The sequence below is a fragment of the Podarcis raffonei genome, chromosome 17 (assembly GCF_027172205.1).
Source record: "Podarcis raffonei isolate rPodRaf1 chromosome 17, rPodRaf1.pri, whole genome shotgun sequence".
NCBI lineage: Eukaryota > Metazoa > Chordata > Lepidosauria > Squamata > Lacertidae > Podarcis > Podarcis raffonei.
This window is the reverse complement of record NC_070618.1, coordinates 4167170-4179820: the sequence shown is the minus strand read 5'-3', so window position 1 is coordinate 4179820 and position 12651 is coordinate 4167170. Positions and strand designations below refer to the sequence as shown.

General features: G+C 41.5%; 1 protein-coding gene across 1 annotated transcript; it reads left to right on the top strand.

Annotated features, from left to right (window-relative positions):
- Positions 1-595: 595 nt before the first annotated feature.
- Positions 596-1534, top strand: LOC128405324 (olfactory receptor 2A12-like). Its single transcript, XM_053371850.1, has one exon. The coding sequence runs from the start codon at positions 596-598 to the stop codon at positions 1532-1534; it is 939 nt and encodes a 312-aa protein (XP_053227825.1).
- Positions 1535-12651: the final 11117 nt, after the last annotated feature.

Sequence of the window (12651 nt, the reverse complement as noted above, 5' to 3'; positions counted from 1 at the left end):
CTGCTCCAGGTGGATCACGTTTGGTCAAAACTCTCCACTATGACCTGTTCATCTTGGGTGGCCCTGCACGGCATAGCTCATAGCTTCTCTGAGTTATTCAAGCCCCTTCACCACGGCAAGGCAGTGATCCATGAAGGGGAAGAGTAAGTGAGGTATCTTCTTTTAACTTGATGTATAGCCTGGAGTAGAGGCAGACCATACATTTGCCTGGTGGAATATGAGGGAGGCATTATTACTCCATGCTGAGTTCATTTATTTCTGGTAGACAGCAATGATTCGGTATGTTGATGTGATGCTCCAGAACATGTTTAGATCATATTTATTTGGATTTCGACCCACCCCACCCCCCGCAGGTTGGAGTTCAGTTTCTGTTTTCCTTAGGTTTCCGTCCTGGATTTATTTATATTTTTGCCTGTTTTGGGTGGGGGGTCTGAACATGGCCAATTCTTCTTCAATGAAATTGTATTTTGCAGTGCCCACAATGACATCTTAGATTCCCAAATGTTTCCTGAGGCCCGCAAGGGCTGGGGACCCCTGCTGTACGCTGTTATATTTTACATGGTGCCTGTTTCCTCCTCTGCAGTGTCAGGAAAAGATGAGGAATCAAACCGAAGTGACAGAATTTATCCTCTTGGGTCTTTCCAGCAGCCCAAAGATGCGCATTGTTCTCTTTGGGATTTTCTCTGTGGTCTACAGCATAACACTAGCTGGCAATGGGATTTTCTTGATGCTTATTTGGCTGGATTCTCAACTCCACACACCCATGTATTTCTTCTTGAGCCACCTCTCTTTTGTGGACATCTGGTACACAACCAGTACTGTTCCTCAGATGCTGTCCAATCTCTGGAGCCCAAAGAAGACCATCTCATTTGCTGGCTGTGGTGCTCAGATCTACCTCTTCCTGGGCCTTGCCATCACAGAATGTGTGCTCCTTGCCGTGATGGCGTATGACAGGTTTGTAGCAATATGTCACCCTCTGCGCTACACACTCATTATGAACCCTAGAGTCTGTGTCATGTTGGCGGTGTCAGCTTGGATGTGTGGCTTCCTCCTTGCCATGGTGCACACAGTTCAGACTCTACAGATGCCTTACTGTGGCCCAAATGTCATTGACCACTTCTACTGTGACATATTGGCTCTGCTGAAACTGGTCTGTGCTGACACTCGACTCAACGAAATCATTGTCTTTGTGGTTGGTGTCCTCATTCTTCTGTGCCCCTTCTCCTTCATACTCACCACATACGTCCGCATCCTAGCAGCCATCTTGAAGATCCGTTCTGCCGAAGGCAGGCGCAAGGCTTTCTCCACATGTGCATCCCACATGGCTGTGGTGGCACTGTTTTATGGAACTGCTATGTTCATGTACATGAGGCCTGGTTCAAGCCACTCTGCAGAGCACGACAAAATGATCTCCTTGTTCTATAGTGTTGTCACTCCCATGTTCAACCCCATGATTTATAGTCTAAGGAATAAGGAAGTAAAGGGGGCATTGGTGAAAGCGCTACAGAGGTGCAAACCCTCTCGTGGAGCATGACATGTTATTGAGGGTGAGGGTTAGTTGTCCGTGGTGACAAGGTGTGAGATGCTCTGTGCATTACTTTACTTGGAGGATTTCAACGGCTTGTAAACCATAATGTTTGAGCAGATGGCCTGTGGCCAACGGTGGTCCCTCCAGATGCAAGGGGGGCAAGTGTAATCAGATTGCACAGCCCCACCAGTTGGAGTATACAAAATGACAGCTGGATGGAAAAGCGCTGAAAATATGGAAAAAGGACAGATGAGAATACAGAGTTTAGGGACAAATATCTGAAAAGTCTGGCTAGAGGGAAAGGTAAATGTAGGGTAAAGTCATGCATATGCTGTCTCTCTACAGCAGGCATTCTCAAACTCGGCCCTCCAGATGTTTTGGGACTACAACTCCCATCATCCTTAGCTAACAGGACCAGTGGTCAGGGATGATGGGAATTGTAGTCCCAAAACATCTGGAAGGCCAAGTTTGAGGATGCCTGCTCTACAGGATTACATTATAACCCTGTTTAAGAGGAGCATGCATTCTACTTTATCTTAGCATCCAAGGAGGAAAAGATCTGCTGATTTGCTGCTGTGATCCTGGCCTTATTCCACATCATCTTTCACACTCCAGCTAGACATGACTGGTGTCTACATAATGGAAAGAATTCTGTATCAGTGCTTGATTATCTAAAAGCTATAATACAGATTAAGTAACCTATTCATTGTGCATAAATGTTTATAAAGATAAATCAATGAATGCTTGAAAAAAAGGACAAATGCCTTTGCAGCAAACGTTCTGAGCTAGAGTCACTCGTCCTGCTATGTCTTCTTCTCAGCAATATTTGGCTTAAGAAGGCAGGTGCATATGTTGGCATTCAACGTGGTTTGCCTAAGCTCACCTTGCTAGAAGTGGAAAATATTTGTTCCCATTGCTATCGATGGGTGGAGGGGAGACTGCTGTGGTCTTGGAGTTTCTGGGTTGCCATTCAGCACTTAACAGTGTTTATTTTATGTGTTGATTTGTAAGCATGGGTGAGATTTGTGTGATACATGGTAAGAGGGGAGGAGTTGTGAGTGGGATCTGGCACCCGTGTCGGCAGGGGGGGGCGTACTGCCAACAATTACAAACAGTAGAAGAATGGCAGTACAAGGTCATGGAATATGTGGAAATAGCCAAATTAACGGGGAAAATTTGACAACAGGGCGATGAAACATTTCAAAAAGAATGGGAAAAAATTATGTTATACATAGGATAAGGGGAAATAGTGAAATCAGTAGAATGGAAGTAAACCTCATAATGGGAATTTAAAGAAACTTTATTGGATGTTAATGACAATATGAATTAAAACGTAAAATACAATCAAGGCAACTAATTGAATACAGACAAACAAGACGTGTACATACAGAAAGATTTATTTGTATATAGACACTGTACAGATAAAGTTGAAAGAAGAAGAACAATATACAAAATCGATAAAGATAATGCGAAAAACTTAGAGACGACATTAAAAAGCTAGAAGAAGAAAGGAGGGAAGTCAACTCTTAGGAGTAAATGTAAATGTAAATGTAAATTAATGTGTATATGTATAGTATGTAATCATAAAATCAATAAAGATTATCTTCAAAAAAACAAAAACAACAATACCACTCACATGCTGTAACCAATAAAGTTGTGGCCTTATTTAGCCCATTAACCTAAAATACATGTTTCCTTGTATTTTTTTTTCTCTAAGCGGGTGGTGGGTCCTTGACACACAAACATAAAAAGCACTTAGCATCTTCTCTATTTACCTCCCTGCTAGTTTCATGGCTAACTTAGCTATGAAACTAACGGAGAGTCTTTCATTAAATTTCTCTTCTTCAACCTAACCTACCTCATACGTTTGTGAAAGTAAAAGAGCGTACAGTGGTACCTCAGGTTAAGAACTTAACTCTTTTTGGAGGTCCGTTCTTAACCTGAAACTGTTCTTAACCACTTTAGCTAATGGGGCCTCCCACTGCCGCCGTGCCACCGGAGCACGCTTTCTGTTCTTAACCCGAGGTACTATTTCTGGGTTAGCGGAGTCTGTAACCCGAAGCGTCTGTAACCCGAGGTACCACTGTACTATGTACTATGTTCTAAGAGGAAGTGTAAAGTAACCTTGGGGTGGGTGGATAGATAGATAGATAGATAGAAAGATAGATAGATAGATGATAGATAGATAGATAGATATAGATAGATAGATAGATAGATGATAGATAGATAGATAGATAGATGATAGATAGATGATAGATAGATAGATAGATGATAGATATAAATAGATGATAGATAGATAGATAGATAGATAGATAGATAGATGATAGATAGATATAGATGATAGATGATAGATGATAGATGATAGATAGATAGATGATAGATAGATAGATAGATAGATAGATAGATAGATAGATAGATAGATGATAGATAGATAGATATAGATAGATAGATAGATAGATAGATAGATAGATAGATAGATAGATAGATGATGGATAGATAGATGATAGATAGATAGATAGATAGATAGATAGATAGATAGATAGATGATAGATAATAGATAGTTTTCCCCTCAAAATATTTGTGGGTAGTTTTTTTAAAAGAACTATTCATAAACTGTACATAGCTTGTAATTTAAGCTGCCTACACTCTATAACAGAGCTTTCCAAACTGTGTGTTGTGACACGCTAGTGTGTTGGCCACAGTGTGTAGTTGTGTGGTGTGTAGTTTTGTGGCTCTGCTCTATACCTATAACGCACGTTCAAAACACATTACTTCCCTAAAAGAATTCTGGGCACTTGGTTAAGGATTTCTGGGAAATGTAATTCTTTGAGGGTTGAACTTCAGTGCCCAGAATTCATTGAGGGAATGAACATGCTTTAAATGTGCTCCTTCAAGAGGAGTGTAATCCATCCTGAACTGGACACAATCCACTCATCTGGACAGCAGAACTGACCAGTAACAATGACTTTGTCTTATCTGGATTGACCTCCAGTTTGTTGACTCTCATCCAGTCCATCACCAAGACCAGGCACCAATCTGGAACATCCACCACTATACTTGCTTGAGCTGTAAAGGAGAAGCAGAGTTGCATGTCAACATCAAACTCTAGGGGCACCATCTCGCCCTCAGGATTGTGGGTGCCCACCGCCACAATGCCTGGAGTTGGCTGCTATGTCACACCCCCAAATGTCAAATGACCCTAGTCAGTGGTTTCATGTACATGTGAAACAGCCCAGAGAATAACACTGGAGCTCCACAGGGCCATGCAGTATCTCTCAAGGACCACCTCCAGGAGGTGACTGCAAAGCCGTATCTCCTACTCCCAACTCAGATTATCTCCCAGAATAGGGTTGCCATATTTCATACAGTGGAAATCCAGACAGAAAAGTTGTTGAGCTTTTTGGGGGGAGGGGCACCAGAGACACACTCCTCCCCCAACATAGCTCATCATATAGGGTGACCAAGGCGGTCTCTGTACCAACCATACCTGTATGCTGATTAAAATGCTTAGAAAATCAGTCTTATTCAAGAATGTCAAGAGCTGGTTGGCAACTAGTCACTCAAGAACCTTGGGACCATTTGCAACCAGACTATAGTGTGTCCCCCCTGCCCTGCCAAGTCTTCTGGTCCAAGAAGGATTTTTTTAAAGAAGTGGTCTTACTGCCTGATTCTTTCACATGGCCTGGGAGCACTCCTGCTCTAAGAGAGGCATTAGTCATCTGCTTGGTCCAGCTGGCAGTCCACTCTCTAATAACAGCTGGTGGGCAACTCCATCAAGGCCCCTGCTGAGGCCTGGTCTAAGACATTTTGCTGCCTGAGGCCAATGACAAGACTGTGCTCTCCCCCCATTCCATGTACAGTAGCTGAGATGAGTCTTTCTTGGACACTGGTGGTGTCCTCATTTTGCCTAATGGTTGGGCTGTCCTTGCTCTCCCTTCTTGTGGTTTCATCTTTTAACTGGATGAAGACTTATCAGCCTTTCAAACAGAGGACTGTCCTCCATAAAGTAAGGTGTGTGGCCACCCAAGCAGCCAGTCAGGGGCCACAGCATCAGGAGTGGTGACAAGATGTTGAGCAAACGTTGCTGGGAAGAAGTAGAAGGAAGAAAAAGACTGGGATCCATCTTGGGCTGGCTGGCTGAAGGCGGGCTGCACTGCTGTGGCAGACAAGCCCCTCTTGAAATGACTGTGCTGTAAGATCTGGACTCCCTCCATGTAGGCTGAAGGTGTAAATAGGTGAATAAACCATATTTCTTAAAACTATGACAGTCTCCGCCATGTCTCCAAAGGAACAAAGACCTGGGGTGTGCCACCACTCAGCAGAGAGAGGGGGAGGCACCCAAATTTTGCAATACTATTTAGATTTTTAATTTGCTTTTGTTTTTTAACATTTGCCAAGGAAGCTCATAACTAATGACCCTAATCCAATTCAGTATCGGTTGGGTGTTAAACACCAGGCAGAGTAAGTAGACCCTGAGAACTATGTATAATGCATTGAACTGTATTATGGATTGAATGTGATATGGGGCAAATATTGCAGTGGACCGACACTGATGATGCCTTAGGTCAGCCATTTGTGAGAAGATGATGATATACATCAATACCATCAAGTTACATCAAAGAGAGCTTCCCTGCATGAAGAAGGAATGGGGATGGTGCTTCAGAATTACTCTACATGAACACAACTGAAGATAACATGGCTCAACATTTTTGGGGTCTTCCTAAAAAAAGCGCTTGATAACGCAATCTTACTTTTTGAAATATGGCAACCGTATACAATAGATATTCAAGGCAAAATGTGTCTATGAGTGACCCATCTTAGTTCTCAAACTATTGAGTCCTAAACTTCTGATGTAGTTCATTAGTACATCTTACTTCATTAAGCACAAATGTCGCACAGAGAATTTCTCAGGTATATTTGTAACAAGTCACAAAGGGTTCAATTAAGGAAACAACTTTTCCACAATGCTATGAAGCCAGCTGTAATAAGAAGCTGCAGTGGGCTTTGTTAACAGAGAGTAAGTGAAGTTGTTCATCGACAAGCCATTAATTATTTTTTCGTTAAATCACCAGTGTGTGTTGTGACTAATTACACTAAAATGAGTCCTTGTTTTCTTTATTTTATCTTCATGTTATAACTGCCCTAAATATCTCATTTTGGAAAGGCAGGATTTGAATATTATTATCTCCATGGGCTTTGGGCATGACTTCGAAAACATAGCACATGAGTGCAGTGCCCATTTGGTGTGGGGAACAAGGGCAAGGTAATTGGTCCCAATTCTATTCTACTGTCACCACTACCAGTTCTTTGCCCTCTCCATTCATGCCCAATTTGCACCAATGGCCACAATGCCCATAATAAGAAAGCAATGGCAGTGGAAGAAGAAAACAGTGCCCCAAATAATTCTTTTTGTATTGTTGTGGCCCATTGCCATAACTCTCCAGAAAAATAAAAACACCCTGTTTTCCCAAGCCATTCCTATTGAAAATGGCCTTCAGAGAGGACAAAGAAAACCCACTGATTCTCCAAACAGCCTTTATAAATATAAAACTATATAAAAGATGTGTCAGTTTTCATAAACTAATTATATCTATATCTACCTATCTCTAAAACTGCAGCCTAAATAAATTATGTTAAGCATTTGATATTTCTCTCTCTGCCATCAGTAACTGAACTAGAAAGCAGATTATATGGAAATGCCATAAAATCAAACCGATCAACTATATTAGACTCCAGAGAGAAGACACAGATACAAAAGGATTATTCCAGTTTAGATGCCTTTTATTTATTGTTGACAAAACAAAGTACCTACATTAATAAATATGACATTTCTTTATTACTGAAACTATATAACATAATTTGATAAGATTTTCCAGACAGGTAAACCATGTTGGTCTCTTGCAGCAAAAACAAAACAACTAAGACTAACAAATGCCATATTAAATGTATTAGCCATTAAGGTGCTTTAAGATTCTTTGATAATTTAATACAACTCAACAAAATACACTTTTAAAATATTGCAATTGGCTAATTGATAGTTGAGGCTATTATCCTAAAATGCATCAACAAATGTGAACAGGGCGTTGTTGTTTAAAAAACGGTTTATATCAAATGTGAACTTCTGAAGCAGTATCAAATTCTAATTCTGAAGTGTTCCCAAATGCTGAATTTATGCAAGATTTCAGTTTAGCTCCTCTCTATAGCTTGGAAAGGGGGGAGGGAGCAGGGAAAAAAGCCTTCCTCTTGAACACCTTCCTGAGGAGCTCTCATTTTATGTAGAAAATCCCTAATGGAGAAGTGATAAAAATTCTATCACCTCATATTTTACTAGGGAGAAGTCACACATGCAATGTCACCTGTAGGCTGACCCTGAGCTTTTCCTGCGGGCGATCTGAAATTTTGGAGGACCCCCAGTGCTTGTTTCTTGAGTTTAGGTTTCCTTGCGATAAAGGTGACTGCTTGTGCTGAAGATAAGATGGAGAATGCTGCCACACACATGAAAAAACCAGTGCTGGAAATTGGAATATCAAAATTAATTACACACCATGCGACGTAGTATAAAACATAGAGAATCAGGAGGCACGTCAAGGTTTTGCTGGCGTTTCTGTGAGCACTCAGATTGGGTACTCCAGAGCCTGTCATGGTCCTCTTCATTTTCTGGATGTGTTTCCAAATACCCTGAAGAAGTTGTATAAAATGGATGGATGCGACAACAAGGGGCCAAGTAGTGTCCATTAAAGTTAAGAACAGCTTCCCAGGAATGTTGTCGTAGGGGCGGGAAAAGGACTTCGAATGATTGCTGGTGAGATTGGCTGAAGTTTCAAGAAACGTGTTATGGAAAACTTGGTAAACTGCCAGCAGACTAAACCCAAAAGTTAGCCCAAAACTGAAGCATATTAGCTGAAACGTATACTTAATGCTCTTCGTCTTCATCCACAGCAAGAAGGGCTGTTGGGTATTCATCATCTCCAGGTTGTAGTATACAAATAATGAAGAAGTAATCCAGAAATTACTATGGTTGCCAAAGAGGAAAAACAACCAAAACACTAGCATGCAGAACCCCGTGAAGATGAGCTCCCCAAAGCAGAAAAATGAAAACATGCCTGTGGCTGAGGTGCCCTGTACACAGAGGCTGGACAGTCCGAGTGAGAGCAGGATTTGATCATTAGGGGTCAGGGCAATGCCTTTAGCCCAACTGACAAGATTCACTGCTACAATAAACGCACTGGCGGCTGTTCCCACAAGGAACTGGCACACATAGATGATGAGGAGAAAAATGACAGAGACAGACGGCATGTTTGCCCCCTTACTTGAGTAACTGGTCCTCTTCTACCTGGTGCCTTCAAGTATGCCAGTTGTACTGCCAGTATTCTGCGACAGCTGAATGGGGGTCCAAGCGAAGAAGCAAATAATGTTGATGGAGATATTTGAAGAGAAGTTGCACTTATTTCCATCAGAAGCACGACAGATGCAAATATCTGAGCTGTTCCGATTTCTATTTATTTTGCTTAGCCTTTGAAACCATTTTGTGTTTCTGGCTGAGAAATAAAAACAAAGCGGGATATGGCAGCCCTTGTACTGCTTTGTTGTATACTGTCATTCACTCATGCTGTGTACATAATAAATGTAACTTCTTGATGTGATACTGGAATGCTGTCCCTGCCTTGAGGATATTAAGGACAGAAGCCCTTATAAACAAATATAGATCAGCTTGGAATTCTTCTTGAATGACTGCCCAGTTAGAACCTCTGTAAAGGGCTAAATACAGACTCTGCTTTGTTAATAGTTAATAGTCACACGCATAAAGTGACAACTGCATGTAGGTTCCGCTTGCTGAACTGTTGTGAACAAAAATTGCCCTTTTCCCTTATGGGGTATCCAAGACCCCATATAGAGTCCTTACATAGGTTCCCTATTGGTAGGAGAGAATAACAGAGGCCAACCAGAGAATATTGAGAAGCAACGCAGCTAGTAAGCTTGATCTTTATTGATCTGTTGCAACAGGGTGCTCCCCTCATCCGCAGGAGAGAGGAGGAACCCAGAAAAATGGTGTGCAAGGCCTTATAAAGACTTTTGAAATTCCCACCCTGTAGATCAAGACCACCCCCAGAAACATCATACATACATCACAGAAGGGGTGTAACCTAAGACCACCCCTCAGATACATCACACCTACATCACAGAAAAGGCGGTCTAAAACAGAAATTTGAATATTGTTTTTCTCTTGTTGTTGTTTATCTCCTGTCTGGCAGGCTACTTGATTGGATTGCCTGGGGAGCCTGGCCAGTCTTTTGTAATGATAAATACTTAGTTCCTGGGTCAGGTCACAGGCTCACACCCTATTCATATCTAAAATGTGCCCTTAAGACAGGATTTGTGAGGAAAGAGACAATGGGAGGTTTCCCACTTTGACCTTGCAGAGAAAACATTTGCTCAGTTTAGGAATCAAAATGGTTCCAGGTTGGTCTTCCTGTGCTGATCTATGTACATGCTTGGTTAGTACATTTATGAACATTTCCATATATCTAAGACCATAAAATTCCTATCACAGAACACAATGCATTCCCAGGAAATGGTACCTTAGGCAAGCATTTACCTCACAGGTTGGCAATTTCCATTATATCCAATGGAAACATTTCTAATCCATGATTTGGCAAAATCTCTCTCTTTCCCCCAACCACCCCAATTATTTCTTCCTGAAATGGTTGCAGCCAACCAAGTTTGGGTATAATCCTTTGTGTTCGGAAAACTGAATTTGCGAATAACGATAGCAGGACCTGTGTATCACTGTTCTGATAGCGCGACCTGCGTGGCCATTTCTTTTGGTCAAATTTCCTTCTTTAATCTTTCAGCCTTACTCTCTTCCTGCATTATAGCTGCAACCCTGTTTTCGGCACTTTCCCCAACTTCAACCATCTTGTAAAACCTCTCCACAAAAGCAGAAAAATAATTTCATTAACCCTAGAGTATGTTGAAGTTAGGGACGTGGGTGGCGCTGTGGGTTAAACCACAGAGCCTAGGACTTGCCGATCAGAAGGTCGGCGGTTTGAATCTCCGCGACGGGGTGAGCTCGCGTTGCTCGGTCCCTGCTCCTGCCAACCTAGAATCATAGAATCATAGAGTTGGAAGAGACCACAAGGGCCATCGAGTCCAACCCCCTGCCAAGCAGGAAACACCATCAGAGCACTCCTGACATATGGTTGTCAAGCCTCTGCTTAAAGACCTCCAAAGAAGGAGACTCCACCACACTCCTTGGCAGCAAATTCCACTGTCAAACAGCTCTTACTGTCAGGAAGTTCTTCCTAATGTTTTTTTTTAAAAGATATTTATTGAGTTTTTCCACCTTTATACATTAAAAAATCAAAAAAGAAAAAACAAAAAAGTTAAAAACACATAAAGTTTACAATCCTTATTTTCAATAACATATTTCCCTGACTTCCCCACACCTCCCCTTCTTATATTCCAATTCAAATTGTTAATTCAACAAGTTCTTGTCCCCAATTTTTGACCTTTTTATATTTAATTCATTTTTAAAAAAAACAATTTTAACTTATAAACATCAGTATTTAAACATCAGTGCTCATTCTTAAAACTTTTTTCTAAAGTTGACCCAAATTCCCTTCCACGAATTCCCCAATTTTCATACTAATAACAAAACAAAATTAAAAAAAAAACAGATTATAATTCTGCACCCTTTGGATTCCCAAACCCCACCCCACCCTTTCCCGGTTTCAATCCCCAACAAATGTCCATTAGTCTTAGTCTACTATCAGCCTGGAGACCTCACGTCCGAGGCTCTTAATTCTCTCTCAATTCCTCTCTGCCAGTTTTTTTGGTAGTCCTTAGTATTAAACACCAGATCTCGGAGAAGCTCTGTCCCGATAGGGTCCATATTTCTTCCAGCCAGACCTCCATACTTAAAAGTGGAGCCTGAAACTTGTTTCTTACTCCTTTTAAGTCCAAATGTCCCAAAAGCTCCAACTTTCACCTTAATCAAATTTGTAATGCATAGGTCTTCAGATCTCCACATAAGGAGATCTCTCCATTCTTCAATCTTCAATTCAAAACAGATTTTCATCATCCAGTACTTATCTTCCTTTGTAGCCATCATGTCAGGCCTCTGGCTCTCCTTTGTCATCTGCAACATTACATCTCCTCCTTCCTTTTCCTCAGAAACAACATATATCTCTTTCTCCACACTCTCAAATCTTTCAAGTTTCTCTTCTTGTCCAGCTGCATGGACTTCATGAGTCAAGTCCTTATCAAATTCAATGAATTTGTTTACTATTAAGTCCAGAGTTGCAACATTTGTAGCCAAAACATCAATTTGGCCTTGTAACTTTCCCAAGAGAAGAAACACTCTGTCCAATTTAGCTTGAATTTTTCCTCCTTCAGCCATTCTTGTAATGTCCCAAAATCCCCTCTAGAGGGATTTTGGTTACTTTATCTTCCTTCCAGTTCAAATCCAAAAATCAAGTTAGTTTGTATCAGTTCTTCCTTGTTTTCAACAAAATATAACCAAATTGTAGCAAATATATCCAGCAGAGACAGCAGAAACAAAGTTCTCTTTTTCCTTCTTGACAGCTAATTTGACAGCTGTCAAACTCTTCTATATCTCCTCAACAGGCTCTCTCGCGGATCACTCCCGGGTCCGGGGGGGTGGCACTTCAGCTCTCAAAATTAGCTCTTATCCTCCAGTGAAATTACTTATACTGCCAAATCGTGAAATTAATATCTTTTACCCAATAAAGAAGAAGAAATTCTCTCGACCTTAGTTAGCTAGTCCTTGCTTTAGATTATTTATAAGACGGGGAGACGGACTTCCTGTTTGCGCCTTCCCCGATCGTGCCTAATTTTAAAAAAAAAATTTCTTTACAAATCCAATTTCCGTATTACTCACGGGTTGTTGCTTTTAGAGTCCAATTGTTCACAAGAAGAAGTCAGCGCTCTCCGACCACGTCATGCGGCTTCACTCCGCAGGAGAAGCAGTCGACTCTCAGCACCGCGCCGCTCACCCCGTCCCCCGTTCCGAAGCCTTTAAAAAGGCTCCTTCGCGGGTCAGGGGGGGCGCAAATGGTGCCCGCCGAGTCACCAAGTTCACAGGCTTCAGTGCCTGTGATTTC

Bases quoted from the DNA above. Each gene is read 5' to 3' on its own strand.
- LOC128405324 (XM_053371850.1), top strand. From the start codon at position 596: ATGAGGAATCAAACCGAAGTGACAGAATTTATCCTCTTGGGTCTTTCC.